The 17,339-nt window shown below is 42.9% G+C and overlaps 2 protein-coding genes across 2 annotated transcripts in view; one reads left to right on the top strand and one right to left on the bottom strand.

The window, feature by feature from the left end:
* Positions 1–212: 212 nt before the first annotated feature.
* The window catches only part of LOC134749552 (receptor-type tyrosine-protein phosphatase kappa), a 212,486-nt gene continuing 195,359 nt past the window's right edge, over positions 213–17,339 (bottom strand). The window contains exons 8-17 of the mRNA XM_063684538.1: positions 17,191–17,331; positions 9,506–9,672; positions 9,172–9,307; positions 8,708–8,957; positions 8,238–8,314; positions 7,751–7,882; positions 7,169–7,297; positions 5,734–5,921; positions 922–1,057; positions 213–836 (exon numbers count right to left, since the gene is read on the bottom strand). Of these exons, the coding sequence (XP_063540608.1) occupies positions 756–836; positions 922–1,057; positions 5,734–5,921; positions 7,169–7,297; positions 7,751–7,882; positions 8,238–8,314; positions 8,708–8,957; positions 9,172–9,307; positions 9,506–9,672; positions 17,191–17,331 (1,437 nt within the window). The 3' untranslated portion in view covers positions 213–755. The remainder of the gene's footprint in view (positions 837–921; positions 1,058–5,733; positions 5,922–7,168; positions 7,298–7,750; positions 7,883–8,237; positions 8,315–8,707; positions 8,958–9,171; positions 9,308–9,505; positions 9,673–17,190; positions 17,332–17,339) is intronic.
* On the top strand, positions 12,061–14,973 carry LOC134749632 (uncharacterized). The gene has a single exon (XM_063684648.1). The coding sequence runs from the start codon at positions 12,061–12,063 to the stop codon at positions 14,971–14,973; it is 2,913 nt and encodes a 970-aa protein (XP_063540718.1).

Below are 17,339 nucleotides of genomic sequence, written 5' to 3'. Positions count from 1 at the left end.
AACTTTTCAAACAGCTCTTGCGAACTTAGACGGGTGGAACCAGTGGCGTTATAAAAAGCCTCCGTGGGCGATCGGTCGGCCCGCTCGTATAGCGCACTAGAACTGGCCCGTTTCGACTTGTCTAAGCCAAACTTGTAAATTTTAGGTAGCCGTCTTTCAAACACGCCCTGGGAGTGAGCGCGAGACGGACCACGCATAGCGGGCGAGGCGTCTCGCGTGTCGGCGAGCACGCGGTCGGAAGACACGCCGCGTAAGTGCGGGCGTGCCGCCGGCCGCGGTTCGACGGGCGGTGGGGTGGCGGCGAGCTCCGGTTCGTATTCATCGTCTTCGGCGGTGTCGGCGGTATCGACCGAGTGGCCCGAGCGCTCGAACGAGCTATGCGCGCAGTCGCACTCCTCGTGCTCGTCGCTTGCATCACCCTCGTCAAAGGAGGGCGCGCGAGGCCCATGAACGAAGACGCGACGGCGTTCGTCGGCAGCGGCGTCTTCGTCCTCGAGGCGGATGGAGCGCCGCAGCGGCGGGCGGTCGGCGCGACGGTTGCGGCGCTGCGGGTCGACGGTGGCGGCGTGCGGCAGCGGTGGACGCACGGCCGCGGGCAGCAGCCGGTCCAGCGAGAGGCCGCGCCGGGGGCGCGCCGGCCGCGGCGGCCGCTTGTCCTTGGGGGCCGCCGCCGGGCTGGTCTCCTCGGGCGTCGTGGGTAGCGCCGCGCCGCGTCCAAACTCGATGAACCAGGGCTCGCCCTTGAGTTCACACTCTCACTTCTTTTCATTCATATCTTCATTTAAGTAATGCAGCACATAGTGGAGCACTAGGTCGTAGCAGTATTTGTATTCAGTCTGGGGAAAGAAATGGTGTATTTAATAATGTTTTACATACACAGTACGACACTAACCGCTCCTAGATTGAGTGAAGTATACAGACCATGTTCTCGACGAGCTGCGGACGGTGGCGACGTACGGTCTTCACGGCTTGGAACACGTCGACCTCGCCGTGCTGGATTACTTGCTCGATGCAAGCATTGGCCGCACAGTACACCCCCGCCCGGCTCCGCCCGTCTCTGTATAATTGAAGTGTTAACTTTTAAATAAAAGAGCGAAAACGTGGAAAAGCTAGTGAGAAAACAAAACGGACAGATCAGTGAGATTAAAACATTGTTTATGAAGCCTCACATCCTGCATGTGACGATGACGATCGATCGTCCGCAAATTAATTCATAAGGTCACTGCCCTTAGCAATGAAAGATTACTTATTTGTGCAACAAGAGAGGAAAGTTGGTTTTTCTTGCGAGTGTTTATTTTGCTCGCTACGCTACGCTCAAGATTCTAACTTAGAAATAGAATCTTTCGCTTTCTCGGGACTCAAAAACACGAGATGTAAAATATCTTTGCTCTCGTGTTGCACACATAATTTTTCACCTCAGTAGTGAAAACATATTTAAAATGGTTAAAATGTATTTCGAAAAAAAAAACAAAAGTAATAAAAGTATGAAGTGGCAGTTCATGGCCTTCACTAAATTAAAAAGCTACTTTGTTTCACTCCCTGGACTGAGGGAAGTCGCACTTTCCTCATTCCAGGGAGTGACGAAAGTAGGTTTGTTCGAGCTGCTGAGGTCAAAAAAATAATACTGCTACTGGGAACAAGTGACTATCTGCAAAGAGAAGAGGGTTAGGTATTGACATAGTAAATTTTGTAGTCATAGTAAATTTACTGCCATCTATCGACACAGGATTAAAACTAAAAATGAAAATTTATAAAAATATCAAAAAATGTTTATTATTTTTAGAATTATTTATTATTATTTTTAGAATTAATGTTCTTTCACTGATATGTGTTAAAATTAAATACCTATAAACTACTATTCTATTCCTTTGTTAGGAGTATACTAGAATTTGGTTGTGTTGTTTGGACACCTCAGTACCAAGTCCATATTGATCGCCTGGAAAGGATCCAAAATATATTTTTTAATCACTTTGTTACAGAACAGGTAATTACTTCGAACGCACTTCGTTAGCAGCGAAGCATTTTTGTATTCCTTCCCTCTATAACCGAAGACACTACTTAGATGTAATGTTCTTGTTTAAAATTCTTAAAAGTGTGATAAAATGTCCGAATCCCTTAGAATTAGTAACTTTCAGTTGTCAGCACCAACCCCTACGTTCTAGACATCTATTTTATATCAGCTTTGCCCGCAAGAATTACGCTCGGCACACATTTTTCGGCAGACGAGTCCCAAATTATTATATATGCACCTACATGATATTGATCCTTTTCACACTTCCCTGTCTAGTCTTAGAATGAAACTTAGACCTAAATTGTTTTAATATTTCAAGTATTGAATATAAATATAAATAAGTAAATGTATAAATGTAACTTTCCGGTTGTCCTACCTACCTAGGTAGGTATGGCTCATGTTTTTCTTTGATCACCTTTTTATCTCTGCTATTTAGTATGTATGTTAACATTATGTACTTAATAATGAACCTCCAGGTCTGTTTCTTAAGTATGTTAAGTACATTTGTACTTCAAATCCATTTGTATATGTGACTGTTTGTGTTCTAAATAAACTAAAAAAAAATATTAAATATCAAACTGAGGTGACGACTACCCGAGTATAAGCCAAAGGTATGGCGCCATCTATTCCAGCATAAATTTTTCTTGATTTCCGAGGCACGTTTTATCCTTAGACTTTACTTATACGGAGTTACATATATCTTTGCTATCTATAAATATCTATGACTTATGATATTGTATATACATTTGTTTTATCGACATATTTTTAAATGTGTTTGAATAAAACCAGTGAGCTTGAAGTGAATAAAGAATATTACTCTGCTTTTGTACTCCAGAAATGGTTGTAATACGATGAAACTAGTGATAAACGTAAGACCAACGGAATCCATTTATGTCTGCCGAGCGAAGTGTTCGATTCTCGGTCGACAAATTGCATGCAAAATGCAAGCATTTGTCCCGGGCTTACTGTTTGAGAGTTCTTTGTTGTGCTCACTCATGGTACACGAGTACGCGAGGTTTTAAGCTACCGAAATTGGCAGTATAAAAGTTTCAATGCAATGGTTTATTTGTGTAGTCACTGAGTAGTACGAGTAAGTATTAAAGCGCCGAATGCATTTGTTTGGTTACCGTAATAACAAAGGCTGCACTAATAATTTAGAACCAAACAAATTGAGAGGCTTGTTCGATTTATTTGTTTATTTTTTTTTCAGATGGCTTTTTGTGTTACTCTACTTCAGATTTACAGTTTTTAACCCTTACCTTGGCAAGGTTCAAAATTTTTTAAATTTAAATTTTTTTTTAGTTTTTTGGCACATATTGACCATAATAGGTAATTTAACATAATTAAAAAAAATCTAGGCTTTTCCAGTTTCGGAAAATCATATGTATCTTCAGGGATGGGCACTGATCCCTCGTCAAACTAGTTGCCTACTTTTTAGAAGAAAAATGTGGATTATAATTTAACCGCAATCTAAAGCATAAAATGACTATTACACCTGTAAAAATAAAAAAATATCTTCGAAAACCTGATCACATAGTAGAAATTTTTTATCCCGTAGATATTCAAAAAACACGTTAACAAAAAGTTGTGTAAAATTGGGCAAGTAAACAAAGAACTGTAATAGTAAAAAAAACCTTTTTTTTAACGTAGGGGGCAGTTTTTGCCATAAATAAAATTTGCCGCGCTACGGTCTACGGCGTAGCAATAAGGCTACAGCGTACAAATATACAGTTTAAATAATATCTATTACTTTAAAAAAATCTAAGTTCTCTAACTAAATAGTATGATCATTAATATGATATATTTGAAACAAGTTTTGCAACCCCCCACAAGTATAAAATAATCAAAATTAAAATAAATCATGAACACCTATTTTGACGATAACTTGGCAATGTATTAAATATAATACACATGTACTTTTATGAGTTCTTGGCAATGTATCAAATATGATACATAACAGTTTCATGTAAATATTCTGTGTTTTAAATGTTTTTAAATTCGACCACTATGTAAATCCTAATACACTAACAGATAGTAAGTGCATTAAAATGCAGATTATGCAAAAAGTATATACTAATCTAAGAAATAAGTGCAAAACTTACAGTACGAAATATAAACTGGTGTTTCCGCGACGCCATGTTGATTATTACTAATTAATTTACAATGACACTTGTGTGCATTCTTTTTTGCTATGAATAAAGAGAGTTGATCGACATATTTATAGCATATTTTTTTGTTAAGTAATAAAGTGAACCTGCTACATTGTTTAATGTTCCATGTATCAAGGGTGTTACGATGCCAAGATAAGGGTTAAGTACTGTACCGCTTCTTTGCTTAAGGTGGTAAAATCCTCCACTTGCCAATGGTATTTGGTTAGAGGACAGTCAAATACCGTATGGTGTACGGTGTTTACGAAGTTTGTGGTTAAATTGTTTGGTAACAGTTTATAAAATATTAAAATCAACCCGATAAAACTGGAAATAACCGCAAATGTTTTATACCTATACCATTTTACCTTTCATAAATGATAACTGATTAACAAATTGCTTATTGCTATTGCTTGCCACAAATATTGCACGCCTACACCACTCGACTGTCACTGTCAGCGCCAAAATGTAATTTCCTATAATATACACCCCTCCAGTATTAGTGTGCGTAGAAACGATTACCTACTAAAGTTCACACAGCCACCTGTTGCGCGGTTTATTGCTAACGCGCAACAAGCATGCAATGAATAAACATGAATAATGCTTGGAATTACTTACTTCAAACAATAGCCTAGCACAGGTCATAAAAATGGGAAATTGTAGAAATGAAAAAACTACATGAGCATTTTTGTTATGAAATTTGTTTTGCTCACGTTTTCTTTTGTTATGTTTGCTGTTATTTTCAATCATCGAAGATAAATTTTTAATTTCCAATTACAACGTCGCTCCGCTCAGGATTGAAGCCACTCGGAAATCGTGACTTTATTTACTTTATTTATTAAACCAAAAATGGAACATCAATTTGCGGCATGTTTATGAGTTCCATCAGTGAGTTGGTGGACGTGGGCAAGTGCCCACATTTATTAAACCAAAAATCGAACATCAGTTTGCGGCATGTTTATGAGTTCCATCAGTGAGTTGGTAGACGTGGGAAAGTGCCCACATTTATTAAACTAAAAATCGAACATCAATTTGCGGCATGTTTATAAGTTCCATCAGTGAGTTCGTGGACGTGGGCAAGTGCCCACATTTATTAAACCAAAAATCGAACATCAGTTTGCGGCATGTTTATGAGTTCCATCAGTGAGTTGGTGGACGTGGGCAAGTGCCCACATTTATTAAACCAAAAATCTAACATCATTTTGCGGCATGTTTATGAGTTCTATCAGTGAGTGGATGTTGGGCACCTTGAGGCCCAACGAACAGGTCAGCTGAAACAACGCAATACTCACGGCGACACGACGCAGACGGGCCCGTAGTCGGTGCGCTGCCGCTACCGCTCCACCATGTTCATGAGCTCCACCACTGAGTTGGTGGAAGTGGGCACCTTGTGGCCCATCGACCAGGTCAACTGGAACAACGCAATACTCACGGCGACACGACGCAGACGGGCCCGTAGTCAGTGCGCTGCCGCTACCGCTCCACCATGTTCATGAGCTCCACCAGCGAGTTGATGGAAGTGGGCACCTTGTGGTCCATCGGCCAGCAGGTCAGCTGGAACGACGCAATACTTACGGCGACACGACGCAGACGGGCCCGTAGTCGGTGCGCTGCCGCCACCGTTCCACCATGTTCATGAGCTCCACCAGCGAGTTGGTGGACGTGGGCACCTTGTGGCCCATCGGCCAGCAGGTCAGCTGGAATAGTTGGACCGTCTTCGGTGGCGCTTTCACGCCCGCCATCAGCTCCGTTAGGGACACGATCTGTAGAAGGATACATTTTCAGTGGCACCTTTATCGAGTTAGTAGGAAAAAATCATTGGTTGAAAATATAGAAGTTGATCTTAGTATATTTCTAGTGTAGGGTCTACAATGAAAGTCTCTTGATACGGACTCAAGACTGGGTCGACCATCCAGTGGCGCCCTCATTAGGAGAAATGTGCTTTCTACTAAACCAATCAATTTCTGTACAAACCAGTATATTAATATTGTTGTTAATATTCCCCAACTTTGGTCTTTGTCACATAGTTTTATTTTGCTTATTTTTTGCTTTATCAACTAAACGGCAAATAGTGGCCACATTCCGTTTAGGTGATAAAGTCAAAAGTAAGTTATATACATGATATTAATTGGTTTATTAGAAAACACAATTCCCCTAATGAGGGTGCCTCTGGACGGTCGACCCAGTGTTAACAATAGGTATTATTTATTTATGTTTAAATATGTGTTCAGCGAGAGTTTAAAGTGTTATATTTGTGTATCTTCAACCTACTGTGGTATTTTAAGCACTACGCAATATCGTAAATTCGCAAGCGACTTTCGAAGAGAATATGTCAGCATATTTATATACGGAGTATATTTTTTAGGTGATACTTAATATATTATATCTTAATATATACGCGACTTTACTCATTACTGAAAGCAACTTTTCTTATGAGAGCAACCCTGAAATCGCAAAAAATGTAAAGTGCAATATTACACCTAGTTGTATGGAGACCAGGTTTTTTTGTGATTTCAGTTGTTGCTATACTAAAAGTTGATCATAAAAATGAGTAGGTACTTACAGGTATTATCGCGTACATATATCTTGTATCACCTAAAAAATGACACCCAGAATATTTTATATAAAAAACTACATCTTGTACATATTGCTTGGAAATTTTAAATCTGAATTAAATCAGCTTTACCTATTTCCCATTTGCATACTTAGTCACTTTTAAGCTCATCGCAAATTGCTGCGACTTAAAACTTTCCCACATTGGAACTCAATATTATCCTTCCTTCAGTACAATTTCAATGGAATAAACCATCAATGGAGATGAATTTAAATGGGATTCTTAGCGTTCGCAACATGACAAAAGTATTTTGCGGACCAATTATAGGAAAACGGAACGGGGGAATGACAATAGATTCTAAAATGTCTTTGGAACGTTAATTCAATGGCAAATTATCTGAGCTTATCCTTTGTATTGATGCTTTCATTAGTTACGAGGTGTTTGTTGAAGAATTACCTTCTTGTTGATGCGAAATATCCAGGTCTTGATGTTGGTAAAGTGTTCATGTGACACGTGGTCTATTGTGAACACCGGGCCGTATTTCTTCGGATTTCGGCTTTCTGGCCAGAACGGAGGATATTGTTGCTGTAACATAAATGTAATTTTTGGTCGCGTTGTCGAATATTATATTTCATATTATTAGAGTAAATTCCAATAATTTATTGAATTAGAATTTCCATATCGTTTCAGCACAATATTCATGTCGAAAGGTTCATTAAAGTCTAAGCTTACCCGAATCGAAAATAAAATAACATTTTTTTTCTTTCAAAAGATTTTTAATGTTAAATACTCCAGTACGAAAAGTTATTAGACAGACAATTTTAATATCAAGTCCAATCATGACTATTTAATACAATCCTCATATCAAAACTAAAGATATCAATCGTGGTTTTAGTGTTTATTCAGGAGAATGATTGCAACTGAGTAACAGTAGATAAGAGGTTACCTACCTACGGAAACATTCTTATTCTTTCTTCACCTTGATATATATATTTTTTAAAGACTTAGAAGACATAGGTACCAACATGACCTACTTACAGAGTTCTTAGGCGGGACGCACAGCACCACGACCGCAGCACACTCGTAGTCGTACACTAGCGACCAGAACTCGCCCTGCGTCTTGATCAGCGGCCACTCAGTAACAATGTACTCCCGCGGCTTGGTGTACCCCTGCGACAACACATGCCCATTAACACTTCCAAGTTCCTCGCAAGTTTGCTTGTCATTTGAAATGTATTTGCATCTGTTCCGATTGCCCGTGTGAGATTGCGGATTTTAAATAGTGATTAAGTTCGATACGTCCAATTAGAAGTTTCTATGTTCGAAGTTTTCTTGTTGTTCGGATTGTTTGTACCAGTTCCACGAGTTGACGTTATCGATTTTGAATCGAACTAGAAAATACACGACTTTGCATTTGTAGTTCAATGGGCTGACCCATCTGTTCAAACATCTACATAAGTTTTTTTTTAAGTTTTTTACTTCTTATTAGTCTTATTACTTTAAAGTTAATTAGTAGGATATTTACGTCTACAAATACGGCATTGATGTAGTCGGTGAAGCTGTTGCCTTGAAAGGACGTCAGGTATGGCCGAAAGTTGTCAGCTGCAACAAAAGATAACTTTATAAGTATAGACAGTCAAGTTGAGATAATTGATATTTTTTGTCACACAAGCACTTTATCACAAGCACTGTGACAAATTTTATGACCAAAACACTGATTTAAACTTTCACGATTATTACGCGATTTTTTGCGCTTATTTTACGCGATTAAGTCCCGTCGTTGTAAATAATAAATTTTATGACCCTTGACTACTCAGTGCTGCATTTTAGATTGCGAGTTATTTCTAATTCTATCGAACGACTAACAAATAGAAGTGTGAACCTAAGCGTCTATTTGCACATCGGCTGGCATTTGCACTGGTAGTCACTTAGCTGGATCACAGTATCTCTTTGTCACTTGGACTGCTGTCATAATAGATAATCCTTAATACTTACGAGGAACGACCAAGACATCTCTGTTCTTCTCCCTGTTATCTCCTCGGTGCCCGCCCGCGCAGTCCCCGATAGTAAACCTCGGCGTCTGTTTGCAGATCTGTTGATACTCGCGCTGGTAGTCGTTCAGCTTGGTCACTGGGTCCCGTTGTGATTTAGACTGTAGTCTTATGGTGAGGTGCGTCACTGGGAACCAGGAAATTCCGCAGACGACGTGCTCTTCTAACGTGTCATACACGAATTTGTATTGTTCCTGTAACAGCAAAGAATTTTGTATTTACAACGAAGAAGTTTATGTGACAATCCCATTCGAGGGCGTCAGTCTCAGAAATAATCAAAAATGTTTTTGTGGATTTTAAATGACTTTCTGTGATTATCTTCTACGCAAAGCATCTACATGCAGGCTGCAGCGTTTGGTCTTTTGGTCAACCTTGTTAAAATATTTTTAGTTCTAATTTCCTTTTTACCTCGTTCTCTATAAGGCCTTTCCGTGATTGTCTAAGCTTCTTCAAAAAGCCGAAAACATCAAAGCAGTCTTCTTCTTCAGCCAACTCCAGATTAGCATCTATAGATAAATATACTCCTGAACGGCCGCCTCCGTCGCTGTAACAAACACCCGAACATTATTGGAATAATCACATTAATTATAAAAGTAGAAATTAGATTCAGGAGCACTTGTTTCTTCCCAGTGGCGGGCCTGGCGGCTTCCCGGCGACCCAGCCCCATACGCGGCAGGAATCCAGCAGCTTACTGAACAGACATTTGTTGGAGTGAGCTTGGAACTCGTCCTGCAACACTCACTTGCAGTGCACGACCATGGGTCCCGCGGCGGGGTTGGCGGCCAGCCGGCGGCCCACCACGGCCCGGACGCGCCGCCGGAACTCAAGCAGCGCATTGCTGAATGGACATGTGTGGGAGTGCCATTGTGTATAGTGGAACTGGAGGATGAATCGCTCTTCGATCACCACCTGCAGCAACAAAAAATGCACGTTTTGAAAACAGTACTCTTAGAGGTATTGGAGTAATATTATGTGAACTCTTAGAGGTATTGAAGTAATATTTTGTGAACAGTAGGTACTCTTAGAGATATTGGAGTAATATTTTGTAACTAGGAGACAGGAGATCACTATGCGGGTTGACTGCCGGTGCCATAAAGATTTAAAAATTAAGTTGCTGTTTTCAATGGATCTGTAATGTGCAACCTTGACCGATCAAAGTTGACTGGTAACACATATGGGTAATTTATATTTTGGAAGAAGTTGATGGAGTTTTAGCTTTCTGTCAATTAATAATATTGTTAATTTTTTTTTTCAGAAACCAATCGCGTAAGGTATCATATGAAATGGGGATATCACGTATCATTTGTGGCATATTGTACAAAAAAAATCAGCCATATCTTATCAGTCTGGAGGAGCAAAAACTTGGTATATTTTAAAAATTATTTTTTTTTTAATAAAAAAAATGGCTGTAATGTAATGATGTGGTATATTTTTAGAATCGCCTCAAAAAGCCCTTTCATACTACATGCGATAGGTTTCTGAAAAAAAATAATGTTTCCATACAAAAAAAATGTGACAGCACTCCCCGTCCCAAGAGATTTTTTTTAAGAACTGCCGGTCAAAAATTTTGTTTCGACCTCTAGTATGCGTGTGCCAAATGGCTAAACTGTACATCGATTTTCGGTTTTTCTTTGGAATTGAGCTTGTACGCCGTCCACTATAAGTAACTATCACGAATTACACAAGAAGTAAAATAAATTCGCCAATGAAATAGATTTGCATACAAAAACATACACCCGTAAAATCTAACATAACATTATTTCCAGGCGGGTAAAAACTCCGTGCGCTGCAAAAGCGCATTGTGCAAAAACAGTGCATTGAGTTAACAAACGTAGCTTTCCCGGCGCGACCGAAAGTTACTCGAATTTGTCTCGCCCAGGTTCACGCGTTCGATTCGCTCGCCCACCAAATGTTTACTCTGAAAGTGCTGCGCCCATAAGTTTCACCAGTTATCTGAATTTATTTTGTTCGACAAATTTATCCTTGTAACCTCTATTAAATACAGTAAATTATGGAGGTAAAAGCTAACCCTTCGGAAATGCTGAATGATGTGCCTATTGGTTAAACAAAGGTTACGAGGTTATACTATCCAGAGTATTGTATTATGAGTGCAAATACGGTGTCGGGGCTTCTAACCTCCGTGGCGACCTGACATAGACCGACTGACTGACTGGCTGACTAACATACATATTATTTGGAATATTGGAACGACCGACATCTAAATTCAAAATTAGACATGACAGCCAACAAGACCAGTTGACGACTAGTTCTCGACAGATAGCGGACGACGACAGACGCTACATGGTCCTTCAACCTTTGTAAAAAAAATCAAGATATGGAAACTAGAAGTAAAAAGAAAGTCCTCGACCCGCCCGCCCGGGAGCCGTCACCGCGTGCCGGCACCAGCACCCGCGCGCCTTCGCCGCGTTCCGCACGTGGTAGCCGCGTGCCCTCGCCGCGCGCTACGCATAACAGCCGCGTACCGTCGCCGCGTTCCGCGCGAAACAGCCGCGCGCCATCGCCGCTCCCCGCACGTCGTGGTAGCCGCACGCACTCGCCGCTCCTCGGGCGGAACAGCCGCGCGCCATCGCCGCTCCCCGCACGTGGTAGCCGCGCGCACTCGCCGCTCCTCGGGCGAATCAGCCGCGCGCACTCGCCGCTCCTCGGGCGAATCAGCCGCGCGCACTCGCCGCTCCTCGGGCGAATCAGCCGCGCGCACTCGCCGCTCCGCGGGGGAACCAGCCGCGCCCCGTCCCGAATGTTTTCGGCAATAAGCCGAACTCCATCACCACGGCCGGCGCTTCGCGCGCCATCACCGGCTCCGTCGCATAGTTCTACAGCCTGGTCCACCGCAAGTCACCGACGACGACAGACTGCGAGGGACGACCGTTACTTCTTTTAGGTACTGACAATGTAGACCTTATTGTCACTAGGGAGCTCTTCTCAGGGCGAAACTGCAATGACTCACTCTACGTGTGCCTCACTCGCCTGGGACACGTAGTGCATGGCAAAAGTCCTAACATTTTGCCTAATGACGTTGCAGTCCTGCATTTATGCGCCTGTGAGGAGCTCAATTATGCAATAAAACAGTCATTTTCGACCGAGGGATTTGGTGTCAAACCGTATACCGACGTTCCTCGATCGAAAAACGACTTAAAAGCCTTAACCATTTTAGAAAATACGTCAAAATTAGTAGGTGACAGGTGGGAGACAGGCCTTCTTTGGAAGGATGACATACCTGATCTGCCTGACAGCTACAATTTGGCGCTCAAACGTCTTGACGGCATTAAGAAAAAAATGTCTAGACTGCCAGAGTTCGCAAGACGTTATTCGGATAAGGTTAAAGAAAACCTTGAAAAAGGTTATATTTCAAAATTGAATGACAGAGACGTAGCTGTCAGGACAGGAAAGACATGGTTTTTACCGCACTTCGCGGTTTTTAATCCTAACAAACCTGACAAGCTGCGAATAGTTCTCGATTGCGCCGCTAGGGTGTCGGGGAAATCGCTCAATGACCACCTTCTAAGCGGGCCTGACTTTTTGACTTCCCTCCCTGGGGTACTGCTCGCCTTCCGCTGCCACAAGGTGGCAGTAGTGGGTGACATTCAAGAGATGTTCCACAGGGTGCTAATCAGGGAAGAGGACAGACAAGCACAGCGACTTCTATGGGTCGATGGTGAGTACGTCATGAACGTCATGACGTTTGGCGCCATATGTTCACCGGCATCGGCTCAATACGTAAAAAACCAAAATGCTCGTCGCTTTGAAGACTCTCATCCAAAAGCCGTAGACGCGATAATCAATCACCACTACGTCGATGACTATATCCACTCCATTGAAACCATAGACGAGGCGATCAACACAGTGGATGACGTACTACGGATACATGCATCCGGAGGCTTCAACATGCGAAACCTTATGTCAAATTCGAAGGAGCTACTGCGACCCCTGCCAGAAGATAAGCTTGCACCTGGAGGAGTGAAATTCTTGGCGGACAACAAAGAAGAGCAACTCGAACGAGTCCTAGGCGTTAACTGGGACCCTGAAGCAGACACCTTTGCTTTCAGCATGAAGTTCCACAGCGTCAGCCAAGATCTTCAGTCTGGAACGAAGCGCCCAAGCAAGCGAGAAGTGCTCCGCCTCATTATGAGCGTCTTTGACCCTTTAGGGTTTCTCCTACCGACCACCATCAAGGGAAGACTGATCCTTCAGGACGTCTGGAGAGATGCCATTGGCTGGGACGACGAGATCGGGTCTAGCCATTATGACCGATGGAAGACCTGGCTAAACAAGCTCGAACAAGCGAAGAGTACGAGGATCCCAAGATGGCTGATGACTGAAGATTCCGCCATGGGAGAGCAGGTACAGCTTCATATCTTTTGTGACGCCAGCTCCCGAGCATTCTCGACCGTCGCTTACCTACGACTGCCATTGCTTAAAGGTAAATGGCACCTAGCCTTTGTGATGTCCCGAGGACGCATAGCTCCACTCAAGACCCTCAGCATCCCTCGACTCGAACTTCAAGCTGCTGTCATGGGTGCTCGTCTCTCCCGCGTTTTGAGGGAGTACATTAAATTTGACGGACCTACGACGTTCTGGACCGACTCGAAGACTGTTGTCGCCTGGCTGAAGTCTGACACGGGGCGTTTCAAGCCTTTCGTCGCGCATCGCGTTGCCGAAGTCACCGAGCTGACAGACTTCCGTGACTGGAGGTGGGTGCCGACGGACCTCAACCCTGCCGACGACGCAACGCGCGATGCAGACGCCATCGATCGCTCGAGATGGCTGAACGGACCCGACTTCCTGAAACAGCCCGAAGAGACCTGGCCCAAACCTGACACTGAAGCATCTTTGGACCCCGACGACGTTGAGGTCAAGGCCGTGTGCTTAATAAACAGACATTGCGGACGTGCTCTCCCAGACATCAGACGGTTCTCCAAATATTGGAGATTCGTGAGGTCTGTAGCCTGGCTTCTCAGGTACGTGAGGAACGCCAGACAACAGCAACTAGGCTCTATACAAGCCGGCGAACTGACTGCGCAGGAGCTCGACAATGCTGAACGACTGTGTGCCGTTGACTCCCAAGAGAGAACCTTTGCCGAAGAAATCTCCACGCTACGACGGTCTAACACGGTGAGCAACAAAAGCTGCCTTCGGCAGCTGACCCCGTATTTAGACTCTGATGGTCTCCTACGTGCCCGTGGTAGGACCGAATCCGCGGTAAGCCTGACTGCAGAAGCCAAACGCCCAATCATCTTGCACCCGAAAGATGAGTTTACGCGACTGCTGGTCCGCCAGCAACATCTTGACCAAGCGCACGTGAACCGAGAAGAAGCTCACCTCAACCTAAGACGCAAGTGGTGGATAGTCAGCGGGAGGAATGCTGTGAAAACCGCCTGGAACGACTGCCAGGTCTGCAAGAATGCTCGTGTCAAGCCGTCTCCCCCACTAATGGGGCAGCTGCCGGACATGAGAGTCACGCCAACAGGCCGTGCCTTCACTCATACTGGACTCGATTACTTCGGGGGAGCTGACCGCGAACTCACGCAAGCCGTACGAGCCATCGACCGAGACGAGCTTACCCGCTTCAGTAGCCCTCGGCAGATAGAATGGAGATTTATTGCTCCTGTAGCTCCGCACATGGGAGGCTGCTGGGAGCGAATGGTCAGAGCCGTGAAGACTGCGCTGAAAGCCACCCTCAATACCAGGATCCCCAGGGAGGACACCCTCACCACTCTGCTGGCTGAGGCGGAAGCAATCGTGAACGGCAGGCCGCTTACCTACGTCCCCCTAGATCACAATGACGACTTACCACTTACGCCTAATGACTTCCTAATGCCGATGACAGACCGGACAGGAATGACTGCAACTTCCGGAACCTTCAACGACGGGGACCTCCTGCGGCGGTCGTGGCGAGAGTCTCAGAGGCTGGCTGACTTACTGTGGAAGCGCTGGGTGAAGGAGTATTTACCCACCTTGACAAGGCGCGAAAAGTGGTACCAGTCCTCAACCCCCCTCGCTGAAGGTGACATAGTCGTCATAGCCGACAGCCAGTCACCTCGCAACCTGTGGCCGCGAGGAAGAGTAGTGAAGACTTACCCAGGACGTGACGGACAGGTCCGAGTGGCAGACGTCCAAACCGGTCATGGACTGTACCAGCGACCGGTGACTAAACTATGTAGACTTGACGTGAGACCGACGCAGGATTGAACTGACTGCCCTGACTGACTTAAGCGACGACTTAACCTGACTTTATTTGACTCGACAAGGTCAGACCCTGCCTGACATGGCCTGACGTGGTCTGACCCGGCCTGACGACCTGACATGGCCTGACTTGACTCGACAAGGTCAGACCCGGCCTGACACGGCCTGACACGACCTGACATGGTCTGACACGGCTTGACGACTTGACACGGCCTGACACGGCCTAACTTGACACAGCCCGACTCGACTAAGTCACGGTGGTGGGAGGCCCCTCTGCCCTTGAGTATTGGCAGACGTCCAATACTGGAGGTGGGGATGTCGGGGCTTCTAACCTCCGTGGCGACCTGACATAGACCGACTGACTGACTGGCTGACTAACATACATATTATTTGGAATATTGGAACGACCGACATCTAAATTCAAAATTAGACATGACAGCCAACAAGACCAGTTGACGACTAGTTCTCGACAGATAGCGGACGACGACAGACGCTACATACGGTTTATTTAGAGAGCGTAACACGCGTTCATATCAAATATTGGCTATGTAATGTTAAGAGGTATTATCATTTATTTGTTATAGTAGAAGTCGAATCGAAAGGTATTTATCTTGCAGGAGCAAAATTCATTATGTACTAAGGTATATACAGTTGAAGAAATAAAACTATGAAAACGGATTATTTACGAAATAAAAAGGAAACGATATTTTTTATATTAGTCTAAATCTAAATACTGGGAGAGTATTACGAACGTAGAGGTGTTGCATATTTAATGTAATCTAGATTGTTGCCATTTATGAAAAAACATATACATTAACTCATCAGAAAGATTAAGAAAAAAATATGTGAGAGAAACGGAAGGCATATATATATATTATGATGAACTGAGATTTTTTTTTTTTTTTTTTTTTATTATAAACTGATCGGCGATTGGCCCTAGTCACACCTGATGGAAAGTGAAGACAGGGCCTAAGATGGAGCTCACCGGTTCAGTAACAGCCTATTCACTCTTGTTTTAAAGAGACCGAGGTCATATTGATATTGAGATTATAACGAATAAGGATGTGTTGCGTATCCAAGAAGTTACATGTATCTACCTATATACATACATAAATATAAAAAGAGAAGATAACGATCTTGAATAATAAACAATACATATCCTGTTTAAAAAGAGGTCCCTATAGTACATTGCGCAACGAGGGGTAAGTAAGATAAGAGTAAGTGAAATTTTGGAAACGAGGGTGGGAATTAAAGACCCGTGTTTGCAATATTCTTACCCCCGGAGTTACACACAATGTTTTTCATCACACTTGCGAAGAATAACTAAATTTTAAGCGAAATAATTCTTAAATACGGTGATATCAAACATTCGTCCGCCATATTGTCATTTCTTGACAGGTTAGGCATCGAAGGCACAGACCTATTCGGCATTCAGCCACGATTGAAAATAATGTAAAAATATTTTAAACGACTATTAAATTAATCAAATTAAATATTTTTAAACATAAACAAAAATATTAAATTACAAACGTCAGTATTTTAAAAGTAATAAAACTTATATACGCTACTTGGTTTGTATGAATTAGTGTCGTAACAGTAAAAAAAAAGCTATAACTTCCGAGGGTTATAGCTTTTTTTCACAATCCATAACTCCAGCGGGAACAATATAGGCCTTTGTCCAAACGCATGATATAAGATCTTTTTCAAGCAAGTGTGATGATAAAAAAAATATCCAGGCGCACACACAACATGCACATACACAAAGCACAGGGATCAAGCGAAGGATAAAGTAAATGGCATGTCTTAAATATCAAACAGTTAAAGACTAGATAACTAGCAGATAGTACACTGACATGAGCAGCTTATAAATTAATAATGATTAAGAAAAAAATGAATTTCTAGCAAAGTAATGATATAAAAACACCTATTGAAACTTTAGAGTGTTAGAAAAGTTATACAAAAGCAACTCGGCCACTGCTTGCTGTATATCTGTGACCGTTATCACGTGACGTTATGTGTGTGTGTAGCTGTATAATCTTATGCAGCCAAATTGTGATAATAAATGATGATATAAACGTTTATATCTCTACTTTATATGTATAACTCAGAGACACAACACTGTCCACAACAGTCCAGCAAATCTATGATATATTAGATACAAACAGTGCTTTTATAGAGCTAAACAGCTGTATTGTTTCTGGTAACACGGAAAAAGTTACTTACACCTTGTTCGTTTTTCTTATAAAGCCTAAACGTGCGTATGTGGAAATTGGCCAGCTCCTCTTCTCGTTCGATGCATACATGCAAGTCCCCGTATGTTTCTTCCTTGTCTTTGCTCGGAGGCCAGTATTGGACGCACATCACCTGGAATG

The sequence above is a fragment of the Cydia strobilella genome, chromosome 18, assembly GCF_947568885.1.
Source record: "Cydia strobilella chromosome 18, ilCydStro3.1, whole genome shotgun sequence".
Classification (NCBI taxonomy): Eukaryota; Metazoa; Arthropoda; class Insecta; order Lepidoptera; family Tortricidae; genus Cydia; species Cydia strobilella.
This window is presented reverse-complemented; position numbering and strand designations above follow the sequence as displayed.